This window comes from Homarus americanus, unplaced genomic scaffold, assembly GCF_018991925.1.
Source record: "Homarus americanus isolate GMGI-L3 unplaced genomic scaffold, GMGI_Hamer_2.0 scaffold40248, whole genome shotgun sequence".
Classification (NCBI taxonomy): Eukaryota; Metazoa; Arthropoda; class Malacostraca; order Decapoda; family Nephropidae; genus Homarus; species Homarus americanus.
In genome coordinates, this window is record NW_024712526.1 from 9,129,448 (window position 1) to 9,156,081 (window position 26,634).

The 26,634-nt window shown below is 43.7% G+C and overlaps 1 protein-coding gene across 1 annotated transcript in view; it reads left to right on the plus strand.

The window, feature by feature from the left end:
• Window positions 1-25,441, plus strand: part of LOC121862197 (transcriptional activator cubitus interruptus-like) — a 61,100-nt gene extending 35,659 nt beyond the window's left edge. The window contains exons 3-11 of the mRNA XM_042360295.1: window positions 1,755-1,940; window positions 2,339-2,556; window positions 2,889-3,116; window positions 13,941-14,090; window positions 17,978-18,142; window positions 19,680-19,931; window positions 20,204-21,001; window positions 21,442-21,825; window positions 22,408-25,441. Coding sequence (XP_042216229.1) covers window positions 1,755-1,940; window positions 2,339-2,556; window positions 2,889-3,116; window positions 13,941-14,090; window positions 17,978-18,142; window positions 19,680-19,931; window positions 20,204-21,001; window positions 21,442-21,825; window positions 22,408-24,000 — 3,974 coding nt within the window. The 3' untranslated portion in view covers window positions 24,001-25,441. The remainder of the gene's footprint in view (window positions 1-1,754; window positions 1,941-2,338; window positions 2,557-2,888; window positions 3,117-13,940; window positions 14,091-17,977; window positions 18,143-19,679; window positions 19,932-20,203; window positions 21,002-21,441; window positions 21,826-22,407) is intronic.
• Window positions 25,442-26,634: the final 1,193 nt, after the last annotated feature.

The window sequence follows — 26,634 nt, forward strand, 5'->3', positions numbered from 1 at the left end:
AGGATGGATATAATGGAGGTTAGGCTTGGTGGCGTATTCTGGTCATGGCGGAGTGATGGATGGAGTGCGTGGCCAGCTGTGATAGGCTGCCGCTCGCCCGACCATCAACCACTCACCATCATCCTTATTACTTGACGACGCTCACCTACCTACCTACCTGCTTGCCTACTTACCTACCTACCTGCTTGCCTACTTACCTACCTACCTGCTTGCCTACTTACCTCCCTCCCTACCTACCTACCTACCTACCTACCTACCTACCTACCTACCTACCTATTTACGTATCTACATAATAATACGTACCTACTTACTGCCACTTACCCACCTCCCTATCATGTCTACTTATCCTCTTGGTGTAGGGCTGGTGGTTGTAGTAATGTTGGTGATTGGGTTGTTGTAGTGGTTCTGTTTGGTGATGCCGATTGTGGTGGTGATGGTGGCGGTTGTCGTGGTGGCGGCTATTGTGGTGATGGTGGTTGTCGATTGTGGTTACACTTCCTCTCCTCCTCCTACTACTACTACTACTACTACTACTACTACTACTACTACTACTACTACTACTACTACTACTACTACTACTACTACTACTACTACTACTATTACTACTACTACCACCTCTTTCCCTCATTTCCTTCCCCTCTTTCAGACCTTCCTCCTACACCCTTCCTCTCATCCCCCCGTACCCCCAACACCCCCTCCCTTTTCCCTCCCCATCATCCCTTCTCTCTTCTTTTTTCAATTCTCATTCCTCCCCGACACTATAAGATTGATCCAACCAAGTTACAGAGAGAGAGAGAGAGAGAGAGAGAGAGAGAGAGAGAGAGAGGATTAAGCCTTATATATGGCTCACTGATGGCTCTTGCATATTCCTCGTGTCATTTTTCACACCAATGTCTCCCGCTGTCACTGTCCTGCATACTACTGACACTGCCCACCTCCCAGATACCTCCTTCCCTCTCTCCCTCCCTTACACCTCCTCTACGACAGTACCTTAAATAGTGTGTACTTACCCTGTGATAGTCTTTGTGATGGGCACTTTCCTTTTGGTCATTCTCCAACGTTACTTTCTTGGATACTATTGATACAAAGGTGTGTGTGTGTGTGTGTGTGTGTGTGTGTGTGTGTGTGTGTGTGTGTGTGTGTGTGTGTGTGTGTGTGTGTGTGTGTGTGTTGAATACCACTACTTCATGTGGCTATAAAAACGAATGTAAACACGAATATAAACAAATTATCTCCGAATATGAAAGATAAAGATGACACAAGTATAAGACGTATCTTTGTTCAGTCATAAATGATTTAGTAAAAGTAGACGACTTATTCCTGACCGTAAATTAGGTTTGCTTACAATCTCAGTAAAGGTCGTTTATGATAATGCTAAATCAGGATCTGTATATAGTCGAAGTATTGATAATTTTATCATTGTCCTAATTACCAAAACGACGTATGGAAAGTTATAAGTAACGTCATTTCATAATAACATCTGTCTGGTAAAACGTAGACAAACGGGATTCCTTTGATGAGATGTCTGGCGTAACGTTCTCTGTCGTATTGGTGTGTGTGTGTGTGTGTGTGTGTGTGTGTGTGTGTGTGTGTATACAGTACTCTGATAGGCATTCTTATTGTATTAACTTTATTTCTTTTTTGTGAAGTACTTTATCAGGTGTCATATTATTATTATTATTATTATTATTATTATTATTATTATTATTATTATAATTATTATTATCATCATCACTCCTTCACATTCTCTGCAGGTTCCCGGTTACCGTCGCCGCGGCCCAGTCTACGCCAGAGCCGCAAGCGGGCGTTGAGTTCCTCCCCCTACAGCGACTCCTTCGATATCAACTCAATGATCCGCTTCAGCCCCAACTCTCTCGTCTCCATCATGAACGGCTCCAGGTCCTCCTCCGCCAGTGGCTCCTACGGACACCTTTCCGCAGGTGAGTCTCAGGTGTCATTAGTGTGGGTAGGTACTGTCCTTAGCTATCCTTCTAACAGGCGCCAGAGAACGTATTTAGTTACAGTAGGCTCAGCGCAATATTGACGCCGTTTTAATCTCTCGAAGTTTGTAGTTTAGCTTAATTCAATCAGTTCTGTGCCTTTATCTTATGGACTTACAGCACATACCAGGTGTTCTGGCGCTTGTTCACCTGTCCTGGCAGTCCTGTTTATTAACTCTGGTATTATATTATAACCCCCCCCCCCGCCCTCGTGTCTCTCTGCCTCTGTTCACGCTGGTGTTGTCAAAATCCATCCCCAGCAATTTATATTTTTCACTTGCAGGAGCTATTTCACATCTCCAATCTCTCTCTCTCTCTCTCTCTCTTTCCACCCACAGGAGCCATCTCGCCGGCGCTGGGGATGCACCCTGGGGTCGGGGCGGCGACTCACCTGCAGCAGCTACAGGCACACCTAATGAGAGGGGCGTCGTTACCTGGGTCGCCGTTCCTGGCTCCGAGTCCTCTCCTTCAACACAGTCCTTCCCTCACCACACATCACAGTCTCTTCTCCCTCTCCTCACAGCCAACTTTACCCACGTTACCGCCCAAGATTGAGGTGAGTAAGACGTGATGGTCCTGTGAGAAAGGCAGGAAAGATGGATAAATGAGATAGGTAGTGAGAGAGATAGGGAGAGTACGTGAGAGACAGTCGGAGAGAAAGTAAATATTACAGTGATAGAGACTGAGAGAGATAATAGAAGTGAGAAACAAGTGTGTGTGTGTGTGTGTATTGAAATTTGTTGACAGAATGTAATGGAAATTGTTTTGAAAGTTTGTTACGACTTACATAAACGGGAAGAAAGTTTTGAAATCACTGTAGCGAATTTTTCTGTGGGATTTTACGAATGCTGGAGATTTTTTAAACACTATGTTCCTCTGCTCCTGTAGGCGGAGAAGAAGGCCTCGCCGACGATATCCAGCACGATGGAGGAGGACAAGAACTCCTCCAAGGTGAAGAAGGAAGCGTCGAGTACCACCTCCGGGGCGTGTGGGGCTGTGAGTGCCTCGGCCAGGGACGACGACGGACTCAAGGAAGAGCCTCCGGATTTCATCGAGACTCACTGCCACTGGAGGGAGTGTAACAAGGACTTTAACACCCAGGACGACCTCGTTAAGGTAAGAGAGAGAGAGAGAATGAATGCACACCTAAACCTAAAAGTGCTTGACTTTTTTTTTCTTTAATTCTCAATCCAGGATAACGCCAGTGGAGGCAGATGGGGGCGCACACACACACTCCTCACTTCAATATCTCAAAACCCCAGTATGTTTATATTATCCTTCACTCCGTCAGTGCAGGCAGAGGGCGGGCGCACGTTAGCCTGGCGTAGTCTGACTTCTCACATCTACCTTGAATATGTACTGTATAGTCTCTGTGTGTGTTATGCCTCGCCTCACACGTGTTTAGGGCTAACTGTGTCGTGTTTGTCTGTCCGAGCGGCCCTCGTGTGTATCACTGGGAAGAGAGGTTATAAATCCACCCCCCACCACTACACCCCCACCTGTTATGCCTCGCCTCACACGTGTTTAGGGCTAACTGTGTCGTGTTTGTCTGTCCGAGCGGCCCTCGTGTGTATCACTGGGAAGAGAGGTTATAAATCCACCCCCCACCACTACACCCCCACCCCCCACCACCACACCCCCACCCCCCACCACCACACCCCCCCACACCCCACCACCCCCACCTCACCACACACCCCCACCACCACACCCCCACCACTATCACCCCCACCACCACACCGCCACCACCACACCGCCACCACCACACCCCTACCACCACACACCCCCCACCACTACACCCCACCACCACACCCACCACCACCACACCCACCACCACCACAACGCACCACCACCACACCCACCACCACCACACCCACCACCACCACACACCCACCACCACCACACACCCCACCACGACACCCCACCACCACACCCACCACCACCACACCTGCACCACCACCACCACACCCACCACCACCACACCCACCACCACCACACCCACCACCACCACACCCCCACACCACCACACCCCCACACCACTACACCTCCACACCCCACCACTACACCCACCACCACTAAGGCACTCCAACACCCCACCACCACACCCCTGATCACCACCACACCCCGATCACCACACCCACAACCATCCCCATCACCACCACACACCCACCACCACCACACCCACAACCACCACAACCCAATCACCACACCCCATCACCACACCCCATCACCACACCCCATCACCACACCCCATCACCACACCCATCACCACACCCACAACCATCCCCATCACCACCACACCCACCACCACCACACCTACAACCACCACAACCCAACTGCACTACACCCCATCACCACACCCCATCACCACACCCCATCACCACACCCCCATCACCACACCCCCATCACCACACCCACCATCACCACACCTACCATATCCACACCCACCACCATCACACCCACCACCACCACCACCACACCCACTACCACCACCACAGCCCCACCACCATACCACATACAACATAGTCATAATCAGCAAGCTAAGGAGTACCCATACTGTGATTTTCAGCAAAATCTAATTTTTGGCCAAAAATCACCAAAAACGTAAGTCTTTTACCTTACAAAATTTTTGACCAAAATATACTTTTTTCTCAGAATTGAAATTTAAGGGGTTTAACCAATTAAGTACTTTCAGAATAACACACAAACACTAAATCACACCTTGGAAACCCATAGTTGATGAGTAATTAGCATTGGAAAATGTCAGTAAAATATTTCAAGGGTCATTTTGCCCACTAATTACTCTGCAATCGAATCGTGGACCACATAGTCATAATCAGCAAGCCCAGGAGTACCCATTCTGTGATTTTCAGCAAAATCTAATTTTTGGCCAAAAATCACCAAAAATGTAAGTCTTTTACCTTACAAAATTTTTGACCAAAATATACTTTTTTCTCAGAATTGAAATTTAAGGGGTTTAACCAATTAAGTACTTTCAGAATAACACACAAACACTAAATCACACCTTGGAAACCCATAGTTGATGAGTAATTAGCATTGGAAAATGTCAGTAAAATATTTCAAGGGTCATTTTGCCCTCTAATTACTCTGCAATCGAATCGTGGACCACATAGTCATAATCAGCAAGCTCAGGAGTACCCATACTGTGATTTTCAGCAAAATCTAATTTTTGGCCAAAAATCACCAAAAACGTAAGTCTTTTACCTTACAAAATTTTTGACCAAAATATGCTTTTTTCTTAGAATTGAAATTTAAGGGGTTTAACCAATTAAGTACTTTCAGAATAACACACAAACACTAAATCACACCTTGGAACCCATAGTTGATGAGTAATTAGCATTGAAAAATGTCAGTAAAATCTTTCAAGTGTCATTTTGCCCTCTAATTACTCTGCAATCGAATCGTGGACCACATAGTCATTATCAGCTAGCTCAGGAGTACCCATACTGTGATTTTCAGCAAAATCTAATTTTTGGCCAAAAATCACCAAAAACGTAAGTCTTTTACCTTACAAAATTGTTGAACAAAATATACTTTTTTCTCAGAATTGAAATTTAACGGGTCTAAGTAATTAAGTACTTTCAGAATAACACACAAACCCTAAATCACACCTTGGAAACCCATAATTGATGAATAATTAGCATTGAAAAATGTCAGTAAAATCTTTCAAGTGTCATTTTGCCCACTAATTACTATGCAATCGAATCGTGGACCACATAGTGATAATCAGCAAGCCCAGGAGTACCCATTCTTTGATTTTCAGCAAAATCTAATTTTTGGCCAAAAATCACCAAAAATGTAAGTCTTTTACCTTACAAAATTTTTGACCAAAATATGCTTTTTTCTCAGAATTGAAATTTAAGGGGTTTAACCAATTAAGTACTTTCAGAATAACACACAAACACTAAATCACACCTTGGAAACCCATAGTTGATGAGTAATTAGCATTGAAAAATGTCAGTAAAATCTTTCAAGGGTCATTTTGCCCACTAATTACTCTGCAATCGAATCGTGGACCACATAGTCATAATCAGCAAGCTCAGGAGTACCCATACTGTGATTTTCAGCAAAATCTAATTTTTGGCCAAAAATCACCAAAAATGTAAGTCTTTTACCTTACAAAATTTTACCAAAATATACTTTTTTTTTCTCTGGTAGAATCTGAAATTCTCAAGGGTTAACCACCAAGTACTTTCAGAATAACACACAAACACTAAATCACACCTTGGAAACCTGAGAGTTGATGAGTAATTAGCATTGAAAAATGTCAGTAAAATATTTGAAGGGTCATTTTGCCCTAATTCACTCTGAAATCGAATCTTGGACCACATAGTCATTATCAGCTAGCTCAGGAGTACCATATTGTGATTTTTCAGCAAATCTAATTTTGGCCAAAAAATTCAAAACAAAGTCTTTACTCACAGCAAAAAATTTTTGACCAAATATACTTTTTTTCAGAATTGAAATTTAAGGGGTTTGGAACTCACTCATACTTTAACAACACACAAACACTAAATCACCTTGAACCCATATAGTTGATGAGTAATTAGCATTGAAAAATGTCAGTAAAATCTTCAATGCGCTTTTGCCCACTAATTACTCTGCAATCAGAATCGTGGACCACATAGTATAATCAGCAAGCCCAAGAGTACCCATTCTGTGATTTTTCAGCAAAATCTAATTTTGGCCAAAAAATCACCAAAAAATGTATGTCTTTTACCTACAAAATTTTTGACCAAAATATGCTTTTTTTTCAGAATTGAAATTTATGTCGTCCAATTAAGTACTTCTAGAATAATACAAACACTAAATTACACCTTGAAAACCCATAGTTGATGAGTAATTAGCATTGAAAATGCTCAGTAAAATCTTCAAGGATCATTTTGCACACTAATTACTCTCTTCAATCGAATCGTATAGTCGCAATCAGCAAGCCCAGGAGTAATTTATACAGTACTGTGATTTTTAAAGTAAAATCTAATTTTAAATAAAAAATCACCAAAAATGCAAGTCTTTACTATACAAAATTTTGGACCAAAATATACTTTTTTCCTGTAACTGAAATTTAAGGTATAACCAATTAAGTAATTTCTTCAGAATAACACACAAACACTAAATCACACCTTGGAAACCTGTTAGTTACGAGTAATTAGCATATCAAAAATGTCAGTAAAATATTTCATATCATTTGCCCACTAATTTTCCAAAAATCGAATCGTGACCACATAGTCATAATCAGCGTGTCTAGAGCAATCTATACTGTATTTTTGAAAAAACCTAATTTTGCCAAAAATCACCAAAAATGTAAGTCTTTTACTCCATAAAAATTTTGACCAAAATATACTTTTTTTCTCTAGAATTGAAATTTAAGGGTTTAACCCACTCATACTTTCAGAATAACACACAAACACTAAATCACACCTGGAAACCCATAGTTGATGAGTAATTAGCATTGAAAATGTCAGTAAAATATTTCTATAACATGGCTCACCAATTACTCTGCAAATCGAATCGTGGACCACATAGTCGTTAATCAGCAAGCCTAGGAGTACCCATACTGTGATTTTCAGCAAAATCTAATTTTTGGCCAAAATCACCAAAATGTAAGTCTATACCTTACAAAATTTTTGGACCAAAATATACTTTTTTCTCTCTGTAATTGAAATTTAAGGGTTTTAACCAATTACAATTCTTCAGAATAACACACAAACACTAAATCATCACACCTTGAAAACCCATAGTTGATGAGTAATTAGCATTGAAAAAATGTCAGTAAAATATTTGAAGGGTCATTTTGCCCCTCTAATTACTCTGCAATCGAATCGTGACCACATAGTCATTATCAGCTAGCTCAGGAGTACCCATACTGCATTTTCAGCAAAAATCTAATTTTTGCCAAAATCACCAAAAATGTAAGTCTTTACCTTACAAAATTTTTTGACCAAAATATACTTTTTTCTCAGAATTGAAATTTAAGGGGTTTAACCACCAAGTACTTTCAGAATAACACACAAACACTAAATCACACTCTGGAAAACCCATAGTTGATGAGTAATTAGCATTGAAATGTCAGTAAAATCTTTTCATGTCATTTGCCCACTACAATTACTTCTGCAATCGAATCGTGGACCACGTAGTGATAATTAGCAAGTCTAAGAGTACCCATTCTGTGATTTTTCAGCAAAAATCTAATTCTTAGCCAAAATCACCAAAAAATGTATGTCTTTTACCTACAAAATTCTTTTTTACCAAAATATGCTTTTTTCAGAATTAAATTGGCGTTTAACCAATTAAGTACTTTCAGAATAAATACACAAACAGTACCAAATCACACCTCTTGGAAACCCAGAAGGATATGAGTAATAGTATTGAAAATGTCAGTAAAATCTTTCAAGTGTCATTTTGCCCACTAATTACTCTGCAATCGAATCAGGACCACGTAGTGATAATCAAAGTGCTCTAGGAGTACCTATACTGTGATTTCAGCAAAATCTAATTTTGGCCCAAATCACCAAAAATGCAAGTCTTTTACCTTACAAAATTCTTGGACCAAAATATACTTTTTTCAGAATTGAAATTTATGGCTTTTAACACCAAGTACTTTCAGAATAACACACAAACACTAAATCACACCTTGAACCTGATAGGTTGATGAGTAATAGCATTGAAAAATGCTGCAAAATCTTTTCAAGGATCATTTTTGCACACTAATTACCTTCAATCGAATCGTGGACCACATAGTCATAATCAGCAGCCTTGTTCTATATACTGTGATTTTCAGCAAATCTAATTTTGGCCAAAAATCACCAAAAATGCAAGTCTTTACCTACAAAATTTTTTGGACCAAAATATACTCTTTTTTCTCAGAATTGAAATTTAAGCGTTTAACCAATTAAGTACTTTCAGAATAATACACAAAACACTAAATCACACCTTGAAACCCATAGTTGATGAGTAATTAGCATTGAAAATGTCAGTATTATTTTGAAGGGCCATTTTTGCCCCCTAATTACTCTGCAACGAATCAGGACCAATATGTCATAATCAGCAAGCTCAGGAGTAACGACACTTGATTTTTCAGCAAATCTAATTTTAATAAAAATCACCAAAATGTAAGTCTTATACCTTACAAAATTTTGACCAAAATATAGTTTTTTTTCAGAATTGAAGTTTAAGGGGTTCAACTAATTAAGTACTTTCAGAATAACACATAAAACCCTAAATCACACCTTGAAACCTATAGTTGATGAGAGTAATTAGCATTGAAAAATGCCAAATCTTTTCATAATATTTCTCTTGCCCACTAATACTTCTGCAATCAGGGAACGTGACCACATAATCAATCAGCAAGCTCAGAGTACCCATACTGTGATTTTTTAAGAAATCTAATTTTGGCCAAAATCACTAAAAATGTAAGTCTTATGGTGGGTGACTAAGAGGTAGAGGCACTAGGACGAGGCACTAGGGAGGAAGAGGCACTAGGAGGTAGGCACTAGGACGTAGAGGCACTAGGAGGAAGAGGCACTAGGAGGTAGTGGCACTTGGAGGTAGAGGCACTGGGAGGTAGAGGCAGTTGCAGGTAAAGGCACTTGGAGGTAGAGGCACTCGGAGGTAGAGGCACTCGGAGGTAGAGGCACTCGGAGGTCGAGGTATTAGGAGGTAGAGGTATTAGGAGGTAGAGGCACTTGGAGGTAGAGGCACTTTGGAGGTAGAGGCACTTAGGTAGAGGCACTAGGAGGTAGAGGCACTTGGAGGTAGAGGCACTAGTAGGTAGAGGCACTTGGAGGTAGAGGCACTAGGAGGTAGAGGCACTTGGAGGTAGAGGCACTAGTAGGTAGAGGCACTTGGAGGTAGAGGCACTAGGAGGTAGAGGCACTTGGAGGTAGAGGCACTAGGAGGTAGAGGCACACTGGCTCATCTACCTCACTGTCAGAGACCCATTGTGTATCACCACAGTGTTGGCTTGTCCTCGTGCACCCACTGTGTCCCACCCACCACCACCACCACACCACCACCACACTATAACCACCATCATCTCCATACCACTACACCACATACTATCAACACATAACCACACTACCCCCACATCCCCACACCATCACCACACCCCTACACCACACTACACACCACACACACGACACACCACACACACTCACTGATGTTTCCTGTGACAGTTTCAAGGCCTCGCCACACTTGGTTAGGTTAGGTTAGGTTAGGTTAGGTTGTGATTGTCCAGTGACCGAGGTGTGGGGTAGACTTGTAGCTAGTAGGGGGGGGGGTTGTTGTGGTGTGGGGTTGTTGTGGTAGGGGTGGCTGTTGTGGTAGGGATGGTTGTTTTGGTGAGAGGGTGGTGGGGGTGGTTGATTCCTAGATATTCAGTGTCACCCATTATCCCTCTCCTCCCCTCCCCACCCCCTCTCCCCACCCCCTCTCCCCAACCCCTCTCGGCCCCCCTCCCCTCCCATTTTCCTTTCCTTCCCTCTAGATCTAAACGGTAGGGGCGAACACACACAAAAATGCAACCTGGTCGAATCCGAGGAAAGAAAGCATACATACATACATACATACATACATACATACATACACACACACACACACACACACACACTATTTTTACTAGAGCATAAATAATTCTGTCTTCCCCCGAAAAAAAAAAATAGAGTTGTGGACAGGTTGAGTAAAGCCTTAACCTTCCCTACATGAATTAAGATCATTATCGCCTTTAACCACTAGGGTCAAAGAGGTCAGAGTCGTCAGTCAAAAGGGGGGCTGTGGGTTACGCCTCTCTGACCAGCAGTACGTCCGTCAGTCTGGCATATGTGAAACGACCTCAAAGTTTTTACAGCATTTAAAAAGTTGTAGAAGTGGGTAAGTGATCTGTAAAGTGAGGGTTGGGGGATTAAAAGTGGTGGTAGTGGTGGTAGTAGGTATAATGATGGTGGTAGGAGAGAGTGGTGGTAGTGGTGGTGGTGGTAGGAGGAGAGAGTGTGATGGTGGTGATAGTAGTTGACGAGGAGAGAGAGTTGTGTGGTAAGCGTAATGGTGGTGGTAGAGGAATAGTGGTGGTGAAGCTGGTAGGTTGTGATGGGTTATAGTGATGAGGGTTGGTAGCCGTGGTAGTGGTGAAGGTTAGTAGTTGTGGTAGTGGTAAAAGTTAGTAGTAGCTGTGATGAAGGTTAGTAATTGTGGTAGCAAAAGAAAGACAACGACTTTCCAACACCAAGGTTCGTCTATTAACACATATTTTCCTAAATGATTCGTACGGTTAGAAAGTTTGTCGCCTTTAACACCTTTAATTAATCAACTTCAGGTATAAGTCACCTGAAATAACACCCAAAATGATCTCAAAATAAAAATAAACTCTACCTTAACTAGATACGTTCACTTTAACTTCATTTAATGGTCTTGTAGATAATAAGTTAATGTGTCTAGTTAAGGTAAAGTCTCAGCGTAATTTTGACGTCATTTTGGATGTTTTACGCGGAGCTTATGTCTTCATTTGGGAGGAATATTCAACTTAAGACACCTTCAAGAATACCGTAGTGTCATGGGTCCCTCAAGGGGTAGTTTACCTTGTGTGTGGGGGTGAGGTAGAGGGGGGGGGGTGAGTTAGCCCTCTAGCGCTTGTCTGAAAAGGAGGGAAGGAAGGGGGGGAGGAGGAAAGGAGGGAAGGAGGGAAAGAACGAAAGGAGGGAAGGAGGGAGGGAACGAAGGAGGGAGGGGACGAAGGACGGGAGGCGCCATCCTAATAATACCATTACATTCTATACCTGTCCTCCAATGTCGTGTTATGGAGCGCGTCGTGGTGTGTCCGTCTGGTCGCTTGGTCTGTCCTTACTGTGTACGTGATAACTCTTGAAGGAAAGGACGGATTCTCTTGAAACTTGACACAGATATTGTTCAACCCAAGAGCTCGGTGTAGTGGAGTAATAGTCATGGTGGTATTAAAATTGGCGAGGTGACGGTAGCCATTTCGGTGTAATGAAATCGCTATCAAGTGTCAGTTCTTCTTTTACTTCTTTGATTTTTGCTTCTTAATTTTCTTTCTTTTGCGTTTTGTGTTTTTTGTTTCTCATCCTTCTCCCCCCTCCCTTTCCCCTCCCTCCTTCTTTAATTTTCCTCCTTCCTTCCCCCCCCTTTCTTTTCCTTCTTCCCTCTCACCTACTTTTCCTCCTTCCTCTTCTCTTTTCCTCCCTCTTCCCCCCCATCTCCTCGTCTTCCCCTTTCCTCTCCTTCCTCTCCCATCCCCAGGAACAAGCACGTACTGTGAAAGGTCGTAGCCATAGTTCCTGGAGAAGGGAGAGACACCACACCACACCACACAACACCACACTACACCACACCCCAACAACACCGATAACATCATCACCACCACAGCATCACCACCACAGCATCACCACCACAGCATCACACCACAGCACCACCACCCACATCACCTAGCAGTAACAGCAACAGATGATGACAACAAGGGAAGCAATAACCACAGCTGCAGAGGAGGAGGAGGGGAGGGGGAGGAGGGGAGGGGGGAGAGTGATATGACGACTTCATCAGAGGGTCGTGTAAGACTTGTGCCTGGAGGTGCGTGTTTGGCCTTATACAGTGCGCGGTGACCACCCACTCGCGCCACCCACCCGCGCCGCCCACCACCCAGCATCGCCTCAAGATAGACGAGGCGCACCTTGTTAACTCTCAACACATACTCCAACAACCAGAGCTGGTGACGATAATTACAACCCCCTACCACCCACCCACCTTCCTACCGCCCACCCACCCATCCTACCCGCCCACCCACCCACCCACTCACCCACCCACCCAGGCTCGCCACCCACCTGCCCAATCTTGCCACCCATCTTAATCTTAGCGTGGTTCAGAAGGACAGGGTAGGATAAGAATGCCGAGGACGAGAGTAATAATAATAATGATAATGAATATATTATTATTATTATTATTATTATTATTATTATTATTATTATTATTATTATTATTATTATTATTATTATTATTATTATTATTATTATCATTCAATCACGTTTTATAATTGAAGAATATGATAAGGAGTATTAACACACACACACACGGTAAATAAACTAAAGAACAACTTGAGCGATATTTAAAAAAGCAAACGAGAGAGAGAGAGAGAGAGAGAAAAAGAGGTGCGGGTTCACAACTTGCCTCCGGGGTTACCAGGTGACAAATGGGTGATGAACAAAAAATAAAGAAACTGGACTTGATAACTGAGTAATCAACCCGACCTGATGACTGTGTGAGAGTGAGTGAGGGAGAGGGAAGGAGAGGGAGGGAAAGGGAGGGAAAGGAAGATAAAGGGAGAGTAGGGGTAGTGGAGAGGGGGAGAAGGTGTGTGGAATGAAGTAATTAAGGCCAGATGGTGAAGGAGAGAGAGAGAGAGAGAGAGTTGATTTGAAAAGGAAGACTCTCTCTCTCTCTCTCTCTCTTTAATCCACGTGACGTAATAATCAAAGGAGCAAATTACGAAAAACCTGTTTATTTATTTTTTTCCCTGATAGAGGTGTTGCCATCAGCGTGTCACCGTATTTTACCTAAGTACAGGAAGGGTGAAGTGTTTTGCTTGAGTGCAGTCTTGTATTGTTGTTTTTAAATGTATTTCTTTTGATTTGTTACATATTCTCCCTTGAGTATCATATATTCTCCCTTAATTTGGCGATATTCTTCCTTATTTTTAGCATATATCCATTATTTAGCGGATATTCTTTTAAGTATTGCATTTCTCCCTTATTTAGCACATATTCTCTGTTAGTTAGCACATAGCCTCCCTTGTTTAGCAATATCCTCTTATTTATCACATATTCTCCCTTATTTATCACATATCCTCCCTTATTTATCACATGTTCTCCCTCATCTATCAGCTAGTCTCCCTTATTTATCACATATTCTCCCTTCCAGCATCTCAACAACGACCACATCCACGCCAACAAGAAATCGTTTGTGTGTCGCTGGAAGGATTGTTCCAGGGAGGAGAAGCCGTTCAAGGCGCAGTACATGTTGGTGGTCCATATGAGGCGGCACACGGGAGAGAAGCCCCATAAGTGTACAGTAAGTGTTCCTTTGTAAGTGTGAGATAAGTGCTGGTGGTTCAGATAAGTGCTGGTGGTTCAGATAAGTGCTGGTGGTTCAGATAAGTTGTTGGTGGTCCATATGACTGTTTATCGTAACTTACTGCACTGGAAAATTTACCTTTAACTCGAGATCAACGTAAGACTTTATGAGAATCTACCTTAAGTACAGTTAAGTGTGGAGGAAGAGCTTGATGCGTGTTGGCGGGACCATTTAGTATCGGGTGTCACCACTGGAGCGAGAATGGCGTTGTGTTTTTGTTGTTTGGGAAGGACTTAATGAGGTAAACCCCTTAAAATTCCAATTGCGAGAGAAAAGTCGATATTCGGTTCATATGTTCTTTATCCATTAGACTTATAATTACTGCCCGAAAGTTTGATGATGATAATAATATGAATGTTGTTATTGACTAAATTACGCCAGTATTGCAATCGGAATTTCATGGTAAAACTATGACCCGTTAGAACTGGGGCGTATTTAACCATTAACCAGTCAGCCACACAACCCTCCCTCCCTCATCAATTCTCCATTCCTACCTCCCCTCTCTCTGTCTCTCCTCCTTCCTCCCTTCTTATTCTCCCTTTCTACCCTCCCTCCAACCACTCAACCCACCCTCTCTCTCTCCCTCCCTCCCTCTACACATAAAAACCTTCAGTTCAGTTAAGTATTATACATTCAGGTGCAGCCATTTTTAAATACCTGGGATTAAAAAACCTCTTCAACGCCGCAGTGACTTGTATAATATCCAGAAAATTTGAATAAAATGGAAATTGAGTTTTTCTTCCGTCTTTTTTTCTTAAATTAATGGTTGTGGAGGAGTTTGGGGAGGTTAGAGTGAGATTGTAAGAGCTGGGGAGGTTGTGGAAGAGTTTGGGGAGGTTATGACGGATAGGGGAGGTTGTAGGGAGTGTCAACACCAACAGGAGGGAAGGAAGGAGAGTGTTAGCACCTACAGGAGGGAAGGAAGGAGTGTCAGCACCTACAGGAGGGAAGGAAGGAGAGTGTTAGCACCTACAGGAGGGAAGGAAGGAGTGTCAGCACCTACAGGAGGGAAGGAAGGAGTGTCAGCACCTACAGGAGGGAAGGAAGGAGTGTCCGCACCTACAGGAGGGAAGGAAGGAGTGTCAGCACCTACAGGAGGAAGGAAGGAGAGGCAGGAGGGAAGGAAGGAGAGTGTTAGCACCTACAGGAGGGAAGGAAGGAGTGTCAGCACCTACAGGAGGAAGGAAGGAGTGTCAGCACCTACAGGGAGGGAAGGAGAGTGTCCGCACCTACAGGAGGGAAGGAAGGAGTGTCAGCACCTACAGGAGGGAAGGAAGGAGTGTCAGCACTGAGGAAGGAAGGAGGCCAGCACCTACAGGAGGGAAGAAGGAGAGTGTTAGCACCTACAGGAGGGAAGGAAGGAGTGTCAGCACCTACAGGAGGGAAGGAAGGAGTGTCAGCACCTACAGGAGGGAAGGAAGGAGAGTGTCCGCACCTACAGGAGGGAAGGAAGGAGTGTCAGCACCAGCAGGTGTATTAGGACGGTCTATTCATCATTGGTTGACACAACACAGCAAACACCAACGACCAATTCCTGTCCTCACTCTCCTTGATGGTCCAGTGGTGGCCCAGTAGTGATCCATTGGTGGCCCAGTAGTGGTCCATTGGTGGCCATCCTCGTTTGGCGGTGAATGAGTTACTGGGTTCGAATATCCATTGAAATAGGCTACATCATGGAATAATAATAATAATAATAATAATAATAATAATAATAATAATAATAATAATAATAATAATAATAATAATAATAATAATAATAATAATAATAATAATAATAATAATAATAATAATAATAATAATAATAATAATAATAATAATAATAATAAATTGACCAACCAGGCAAACGTAATAATTGGTACTAAACTAGCTAACATCATAGTAAGGGGTGGAAGTGACCAATCAGCGGACGCCATACCCGCATGCGTGTGGATTCCGCTAAATTGCGATGTTATTGAGTGACCAGCGGCAAGAGATGATCACTAGACACCCAGCCTGTGATGGGGATAATAATAATAATACTCGGTAATAATACTCGGGCTGTCTGACCTTACAAACAAACCGACTCACCGTGGCGACGAATCATTATTTTTATTTCTTTCCTTATCTCTTCTTCCCTCCATCTTTCATTACTTCTTTCTTCCTTTCTCCCCCCTCTACTTCCCTCCATCTTTCATTACTTCTTTCTTCCTTTCTCCCCCTCTACTTCCCTCCATCTTTCCCTCTCTCTCATTCCTTCCCTCCCTTCTCCCTACCCCCTTTCTTCCCTCCCTCCTCCCTTCTTCCCTCCCAACTCCGTTCTTCCTTCCCTACTCCCTCCACGGTGCAAATAATAGAATAATTACCCAGGCAGCCAGGGAAGGAGACGGTAATGGTGGCAACACAGTCGGGACACTGCTGCTGTTGTTGAGGTGCAGTAAATGGCGGCTTACAGCAACTAATGAAGACATCTTACGCTGCCGAACTTATAATTAATTTCTCATCCTCCCTCCGACAACCCCACGACTCGGCCCGACACCATCCGACAACCCCAGACACACACCTCCGACACCATCCGACACCCCCAGACACACATCTCCGACACCATCCGACAACTCTATTTCCATATGTTAACTATTTTCATTAATGTCCATAACAATAACATCGACATATAACAGTCAAGGGAACTACAACGCCGACATTGAAGCTTTATATTATTCCTCACTCACCAAAAAAACACCCGCAGATTTTTACCATAAGATGAACAGTTCCTACTCCATCAACTTCTCCTACTCTTCCCTCACCCCAATGCCTTCTCCTCCCTCACCCCTAAACCCTCCTCACTCCCTCACCCCTCCTACTCCTCCCTTACCCCAAGCCCTTCCTCCTCCTCCTCCTCCATCACCCCAATTCCTACTCCTCCCTCACACCTTCTACTCCTCCTTCACTCCTTCCCCTCGTCCTACTCCCTTACCCCATCCCCCCCCCTTCTCTCCCGACATCCTCCTCTAGTGAAGCGAGAATAAACGAAACTTGACCTCCTAAGAAGAAACATTGTACAGTAGAGCGGAGGTTTTGTTGTGGTTCAGAAGAGAGACAAAAGTTGGATGCCACGTGACCGCTAACTCAGCCTCACCCGCCAAAAAACCAGCAAGAATTTGGGGTGCGCGAAATAAAGACGTTTAGGACGCAGTGTTGCCAGCGGCGTTTAATTCGTGTAGTTTTTATGTTTAACCTTTTCTTTTTTCGTTGTGTCATGTAGTGTTGCCAGTTATTTCTTTCACAGATTTTTGGATTTGATTTTAGTGAGGTTTTTTCTTTGCTCTTACGATTGTTTGACATCAAGACGACAAAGATTAATATACATTTGTTGTTCATAATGCTAATCTGTCCATTAAACTCTGTCCCCCCCTTTTTGGTCATTTTGGCAACCATTACAGCTCATAGAAAGTGATTGGTTGATGGTTGCGGAGTCGCCAACCCATGATGACACATTCACAGTCATTTGTTTCTTATCAGTGCTTAAATACAATAAATTTTACTTGAAAATTTTCCCATTATACGTAACATTTCACGAATGAATATTTCAAAATCCACATCTAGACCATATCAATGTCCCATGTCCCAATGACACTACTTTCTACCGGGCCACACCAAGTCATGTCATCCTCCCCCCGGCCTCCCATTTTAGTCATAACTGGCCATATTATTGTCACTGTTGGCCACATTCTGATGGTCCGATTGGAGAGTTTGGTATATGATGTTTTCTGTTTCAAAGCATTACTACTACTACTATCCTCGCTCAAAAATTCTAGAAGCTAATACCTGTCTTTTTCCCCCCACAACAGTTCGAAGGCTGCTACAAGGCATACTCAAGGCTGGAGAACCTGAAGACTCACTTACGGTCCCACACAGGAGAAAAACCCTACATGTGTGAGTTCCCCGGGTGTACGAAGGCCTTCTCTAACGCCTCCGACAGAGCCAAGCACCAGAACCGAACACACTCCAACGAGGTAAGTCCTTTGGGTGATTAGCCATTTTTATTTCCCGTTTTTTATGATTCTCATCCAAAGAAAAACGTTCCTATTAAGTCACATTGTTTTATTAGTAATCTACATCAATATAATTTTCTTGTAAATCACTGTCTCTCGTTTTTTAATTACGTATATACACCTCCCAGCATAGAAAATGGGGAGATACAGGTTAGTTATATTGTTGAAGGTAATACTGGGGAAGGATGAGGAGGGCTCAGTATAGGTGAGGAGGGGGGGGCTCAGTATAGGTGAGAAGGAGGGCTCAATGTGGATGGGGAGGAGAGCTTAGTATGGGAAGGGAGGAGAGAGCTCAATGTGGATGGGGAGGATGGCTCAATATGGTTGGAGAAGAGAGCTCAGTATGGATGGGGAAGAGAGCTCGGTATGGGTGGGGAGGAGGGAGCTCGGTATGGATGGGGAGGTGGGCTCAGTATGGGTGGGGAGGAGGGCTCAATATGGATGGGGAAGAGAGCAGAGTATGGGTGGGGAGGAAAGCTCAGTATAGTTGGGGAAGAGAGATCAGAATGGATAGGGAGGAGGGCTCAGTGTGGATGGGGAGGAAGGCTCAATAGGTAGGTGGGGAGGCGCACTGGGCGTGGCCAACAATAAGTCTTGGTTTGGCATGAAGCTATCCAGGGGTTCTTGAGATCTTCATTAAGATATGCTAGTGTGAAAGATGGTTGCCCACTGCTCTTTGGCACAGGAAGTATTGTAGGGGCGTGGGCGTGGCGTGGGCATGAGTGATGGTGTGGGCATGGGTAGTGGTGTAGATTTGTGCGTTGTGTGGGCGTGGGTAATGGTGTAGGTGTGAGTAATGATGTGTGGGTAGTGGTAGGTGTGTATGGTGATGTGGGTATACAATGTGGATGATGATGTTAGTTCTTATTATTATTGATTCTTCTTCTACTCAAATATATAAGAACGATGCTTAATATCAACATTCTCTTCTTTCCTAATTCGTCAGATGAAGAATGGTAGGTTTTCTGTTCACTTATGGAGCCCTGTGTGTTCTAATTCTTGTCTGTGGAATTTTTTTCATATCTGTGGCTCTGGTCTTTTGTTTGTGGGTCTTTGATGTTGTCTCTTCAGTAGTAGTTTAGTTTGTGTATCTGTGGCTGGCTTTGTCTGTGATTTTGTTTTGTCTGTGATTTGCTTTGACTGTGCCTTTGTCTTGTCTGTGTGCTAGTATTGTCTGTGCCTTTGCCTGTCTGTTGCAGTGTACTGTGGCTGTGTTCTAAACCTCTGAACCCAAATCCCTGGGTTCATATTCAGAGATTCAAGTTTAGAGGTTCATTGATTCAAGTCCCGGGGTTCAGGGATTTAGGCTCCAGGGTTCATAATCTCAATACTGGGTCAGAGACTTGCCAATTTCCTGTAGCAGTTTATAATATGGATTAATAATATTGATGTAATCCAGATGATACTGTTATATTATTCAATAGTTTCTTGTTGTCGTTCACTTTATATCTGTATTATTCTCACTATATAAACTACTCTATATTTCATTTTCAAACAGAAACCTTACGTGTGTAAGGCGCCAGGGTGCACCAAGCGCTACACTGATCCTTCCTCACTACGGAAGCACGTGAAGACTGTCCACGGGGCAGACTTCTACGCCTCCAAGAAGCACAAAGGAAATGATCACCCGAGTGCTAATTCTGGAGGCGGCGCTGGAGGCAAGGACGGAGGAGCCACCCATCCTGAAGGCTCTCCACACTCTGATGGTGGCAAGGGTGGCTCTCTCTCTAGCCCCTCTGTCAAGTCTGAGGTAAGTCTAGCATTTAATGGTTGTGTGTTTGGTTGGATTAAATGTTAGGTTAATGAAGGTTTAGTCAAGTTAAATGCCAGATTATTGTTGGTTTAGTTCAGTGGTAGGTTAATATAGGTTTAGTAGGCTTATGTACAGTACAGTACAAGGTTCAGGTCGTGGGACTAAAGCTCTGGATATACACATCATTATTTTGACACAGTAATACTTGTCTTTAAAATGCTCTTAGTAAAGATAATTTGTTCTTCTTATGGACTATTAATATCCTGCAGGACCCGACCTCCCCCGGGCAGGAACACAGCCCTAACATGGACACCGTGGTGGGCGGTGCAACACCCATGGACCAGAGTCGGCTGCTGGAGGGCCCCATCAGTGACAACAACATCACTACCACTGGAGGCTATGAGAACATACTTGAACGAGAGGAAGTTTGGGATGCTGTTGAGGACGACTTGGATGCCAGCGTGGACCTACCAGTTGGGGTTGCGGCTCTCAATGGTTTAGAAGGTTCGGTTAGTGGTCAGATCAATCTACAGGAACGAAACTTAAGAAACAGATTAAAGAACCGCCTACAAGCTAAGGGTTTAGCCAATATCTTGCCCAATATCCCAGGTGGTCCACGGCGCAGCACCAGTAGTGGCGTAGGAGAGCTGTCACAGCGTATTACAGATCTCAAAATGAACGGCGGGATGACCACTCCTCAACAAGCCCGCAAGAACCTCCTCGACCTTCACTTCCGGCCAGGACAGACGATGCTACAAAACAACAGACGGGACTCAAACTCCACCGTCAGCACCTACTACGGCAGTATGAGAAGTGATTCCTCGTTACATCACAACAGCCGGAGATCCAGTGAAGTGTCTCAGGTGTCGGCAGCATCTATGGGTCGTCAGAACATGGTGCCATCACCCTATGACCCTATCTCTTTAGGTTCCTCACGTCGCTCCTCAGAGAACTCTAACTTCAACATGGCAGGGATTGCACAGTCTATGAGTTCACATCTAGCCAAGTTACAGAGGCGTGCCATGGCCACCAGTGAACTGTACAACACCTCAAACCTCGTCGTCCAGGTAACTTTACACTTTACCATATAACCTTCTCATCTTCAGTTAGAGAGCAGCAAATTTGTCATCTATTTTTTCTAGTTATTTAAGAGAGTATGTTAAAGTTTAAAGAGCTTGTCTTAAATCAAAATATATACACACTGTAATTTTTTATCTCGAACATCAGAAGAATGACAGTTTTGCCAATCATAAAACTGTAATCGTTAAGTATGTTTGTGTAGCCAATACCCTCTGTTGGAGGAGTACACCCTGGCTGCCAGTGTCACCTTCTATCTGACCTTCTTTAAAACTAAAAACAAGGTTTTCCTCATTAGCAGCTGCATCTCATGAAGAGATATATCACCTTACATTGTCAATCAGTGTTTATAAAACATTAATCTTGCGATCATTAGTAAATCTAAGATCATGAGCCACTTATATGTTACTACAACTTTTGTTCTCCTCAGACACAGAACATGTCATTGAGCCAGGACAACCTACAGCAGGGTGGCTGGCCAAACAACAATGCCAACATGGGTGGCATGAGCGCCTCAATGGGTGGCAACAACTTTGGCTCCATGGGTCCCCTTGGCCCTGTGGACCCTCAGAACCGCTGTGAGGGACCCAGGAGAGCATCAGATCCAGTGAGACCATTAGACCGAGGAATGGAGGACGGAAGCCGGAGATTACACAGACACCACAGCTACACGTCTTTCAACCCTCGCACACCTCTGCCACCAATCACCCCGCGTCATCCAAACCATGGCCTCCAGCTGGACCAGGTGGCTGAAGACGAACCTATTGAGAACAAGCTGGTGCTCCCTGATGACATGGTCAACTACCTCAACCTGGTCAGTACCTCCAGCCTACATGTATAACATGTCTTGTGCATAATAATTTGTATCTGTCTTTTTTTCATCTTTATGCTCTTACAACCACATGTCAACACTTCTTTCTGTACGTCCATACCTCCACCCCACCTACATTTAGCAGCGGAATTATGTAAAATGCATTAAGTATAGAAAAAGGATTTATATAAGCCTCCTTATTTGCCTCCTTAGATCACATGATTATAATAACAAGCTGCTGCTTCTTGATTTTTGCACAAATAAAACATAAGTGTGTCAGAAACACTGTCTTATCTGCAATGTCTCCACGCCACCACAGTACTGTATACATCATTTGCCCTCATCCATTCTCTCCTTAAATGTACTGTTCCACCTTTGCCATCTCACTGTGTCAGCAGATTCTCTCTACTCACCCAACCTACAACATAACCTCTGTACACTATGTTTACTATCCTGTCCCCTGATATCCTTCCCATGTGTTCACACCATCTCTCTTCCCCCACATCACTTCTCCACACCCCTCAGCCTCCATTGTTTTATATAAATTAATAATATTAATGTACATTGTTTTCTTTTGTTTTTCAGAAGGGCAATGGTGACAAACTCAAGTCTGATCCCAAAGAAAACCGTCGCCAAGGCAGTACTCCCAACACTCTGTCCAACCAGCAGATGCCTTCCCCAGCCTACAGTGGTCAGCCCATTCCTAGCCCAGCATATTCCAACCAGCCAATGATCAGCCCAGCGTACTCTAACCAGCCCATGCAGTCCCCCGCCAGTAACTATCAATACCCCCAGGCATCACCCGGGTACTCTGTGCCATCACCCGCACATCCCCATGGCTACAACAATCCTCCTATGCAGTCACCCGCACCCCAACAACAGTTCAATGCCACCATGGCCCCGAACCCAGCGGGCCCGGCTTTCAACCAAATGTCTCAGGCATACCAGCAACAGCAGCCTATGCCCCAGAATTACCCCATGCAGCAGCACCAGCAGGGACAGCAGTACTCACAACCACATTACCAAGGACAGCAGATGATGGGGCAGCACATGTATGGCACCATGATGCAGCAACAACAGGGGAGGTATGGAGGTATGGGAGGCCAACAAGGGGGTGGAGGCTATGGCATGGGTCAAGGAAGTTATGGTCCTGTACATGCCTGTGGCCACTTAGCTCCACCAAACCTCCCTACACCAGCCTACCAAGCTCCCTGTGCAGGCTGCCAGAACCGCGGTGGCAGTGCTATGGCTGGTGACATGGCCGCCTACCAGGGCCAACAGGGGTCTATGTCAAACTGGCAGGGGTCACAAATGAACATGAACCAATACCAGGGACAACAACAATACGGTCCACAGCAACAACAGCAGATGAACATGATGGCTGCTCAGGGGCCTATGGGGTACATGGGCATGGGTGGCCAGTATCAGAACTCCATGATGCCCACAGGAGGAATGATGCCCATGTCATATCCGGGGTCAATGGGAGGAGACGTACAGTGCCGGGACGTCAGCCAGAGCTCACAGACTAAAGGTGGAAAGTCGAAAACAGGTACCAAAAACAGTCAGGGAACTTCATCCCCTGCTGCTGCTGCCGCCGCTGCTGCTGCCGCCGCTGCTGCCGTTGCTTCTGCTGCTGTCTGTGGTACTGCTAGTGGTACCTCAAGTGCAGCAGTGGTCAGTAACAACACTCAGCAGCCTCCAGCTACAGCAGTCAGTGATATAGCAGCAACTGTGCCCTGCATTCCTGTGGAGTCCAAACCATCAGACAGTAAATCAGTGGACACCAAGTGTGTGGACACGAAAGCTAACAGCAAAAACTTCATGAAACCAGACACATACCAGCGAACATTAGAGTATGTGCAGCAGTGCCAGAGCTGGAGTTCTACTGTAGTTAAGGAGGAGGTCAGCAGTACCACTGACCAGAAACCGAAACTCAACCCCAATGGCACAGTGGCAGGGTACACGGAGCCCACATCACAGAGTGCCGGTGGCAGCAGTGGCGTCATCCCACAGCCCACACAGCAGCCAGCACAGCAGCCCAGCATGCAAGGAGCATCTAGATTTGCCACACCTCTTCCTGTCGCTCTTGCCGAGACCTCCAACATGGTGATCAATGACATGACGTCCTCCCTCACATCACTGCAGGAGGAGAATAAGTACCTTCAGATGATTCAATGACAACTTCATTGGGTTAATCGTGTTCCCTCAACCCTCCTGGTGTAGTCATTGGCCAGCCCCTCTAGAGGCAAAAAGTGTTTATGTCGCAGCAGGTACACAACGTCAAATGATTCCAGTTGCCATAATACCATGCGACTCTGTCTTAACCCCTGATAGGTGATGGTGACTAAGTCCCACAATGGCATGGCTGTCATACCAGGTGATTGAGCCTGCCCATACTACATAACCTCCTCCTTTAGTAGCAGGCGATGAGCTGTCCCGATACCTTTGACTGGGTGTTTAGATAGCCACATATGTGGAGGAAGTAGTCTGCCTCAGCTGTGTATGTGGAGGGAAGTATTACTGACCTAGCCACATGTCCTTGGCGGGTATTCTGCCTCAGCCATGTGTCAGGAGGGTGATGTCATGCATCTCCACCCGCACCTCGTGTCATGCCGCCAAAATGACTTTAACTCGGCCTCGGATGATTTCTTGATACTGATGACTGTGATGAATTTAGAATGTAAATATTGACTTCACAATTAATTAATATATTTGTACAGGCGTGGTGTACTGAAGTACTCAGAAGTGATTGAACTCCCAGTGGTTCTGCTCCAGAGGACTTAAAGTATTGTCTCAGAACTTAATATCAACTACTAGACTTGCAATGGGTTTTGCAGTAGCCTTGTAACAGATCAATAAAGTGTCATCCTTCAACAAGTAATGAGCGTGGAGATGGTAGGCCTTTAAGTACTACTATTTCAACAATCACTCTTACACAGTTAACTACAGGAAGCCCACGGCTGTGTAGTAAACTAAAAAAAAGTACTTCATCTTGTGACCAACAAAGTTTTAAGTGAAGTGTACAAGTGCAAATCGGAATGTGGAAGTGTAATAATATTAAAAACGTTGATAGACTCCGGAGGTGAGCTTTACGTTCTGTGAGTTACATTCTTTGTGATCAATAAAGACGATGAACGATGTGATTTAAGAAATGGTGATATACAGTGATGAGAGAGAGGAGAGGAGACTTGGTGTTAACAAAGTGCGACAAACGTCTATAAAGATAATAAGCCAATGTTGTGATCCCCCATACCTCAATACATCTGTCTGACCAAAGGGACAAAAAATATTAACGGTGATCACGTTTAAAAAACCTGACACCTCAAAGCCAGACAGTTTATCCCCTCAAGGCAGTAGATAAGTGCCAAGTGCCATTATACGAGCCAATACAGTGCCAAAACAAAATTGAAAACCCGTCCTGTAAGGTGCCATAGTACGATGGTCATATTCAGGGGTTGTTTTGTAACCAACGTGTATAATAATGTGCATAGTGACTAATTATTTAAGTTTTTGTAATAACTGTGGTGTCTTCATCATGTCTTTCCAATTTTTCGATGATTGTACTTACAATACTTTTTTTACATAATGCGTAACTTCTTTGAAATAAAGACTTTTTTCAGAAGTGGTTTTATTTTTCCATTATTTTGTGGCATCAACATAACTATAAGCCGCACCTATATCACCTGTAACAGGCGAAAAAATATACAATTTGTCAATGTAATATACCTGTACTGTAGTTATACTGTAATTTCAAATTGAGTTAACAAGTACAGTACTGTACTGTAATGACAAACTCCCATGAAAATATATCTATCTTTATCTAGATAAAATATTTCAATCAGTAGAAAATGTGATTAAGAATTTATTCATATACAGCGCTATCCCCGTTGGCCAGAATAATAATTGGTGCAGAGCGGAATTTTTCCGGGTACTGTGGAAGTTTTCCGACAGTCTAAATTACATATCTTGCATGGACAAACACGGAACTGTATTTATTTTTGCAAACACCACTGTACACATACAATATATTGTAAATATTGTACACAAAATTTACTATATACACTGTACTGTACTCACCAGCAAATGCTGTCTCAATGAGTTTGTGATATTATGATACAGGATAGCCTGCCTTTGCCCTGTACCATCTCCTGTCGCAGGTGTTACTGTCACTCTCCACTCCCTCCATGAAGGAGGGATTGTACATGTACTGTATACTGTACATAAGCCCTCTACACACTAGCCTACAGTAAGCATACACTGTCCATTCTTTTATGTACATTACAGTACAGTACAGGTATCCCTTGCTATAATAATAGGTTAGGTTCCTGAAAACCATCCATTAGGTGAATTTTCTTATTGTGAATAAGAGAACAATTGGGAAAAATAGGGTTTGGTTCCCCAATGACAAGAAAACCCCAATATCACCCCAAAAGCATGAAATAGGTTCCTGAACAACTACGATGGTTAGGTTCCTCAAAAACGCATTATTTAGGGGAAATATCATAGATTGGGATCATTATAACTTAGGGTTCAATGGGATATGTTCCCAGCCAGTCCAAAACTCTCATGTATTACCGAGAAACAAAATCGTACACTAATAATATACATAAAACAATTAAACATCACTAACCACATCATTAAGAACAAGCTTGGTCATCATTACATGTCTCCTCAGAGGCGAAGAGGACTTGAAGGTGGAGTGGAGACATCATTCTGACACCCACACAGCCTTTGGGGTGTCTCAATGCTGCTTCACAACAACAACAGACAAAGAACTTTAGTCACAAAAAACAGCAAAAGTCACTACACAGT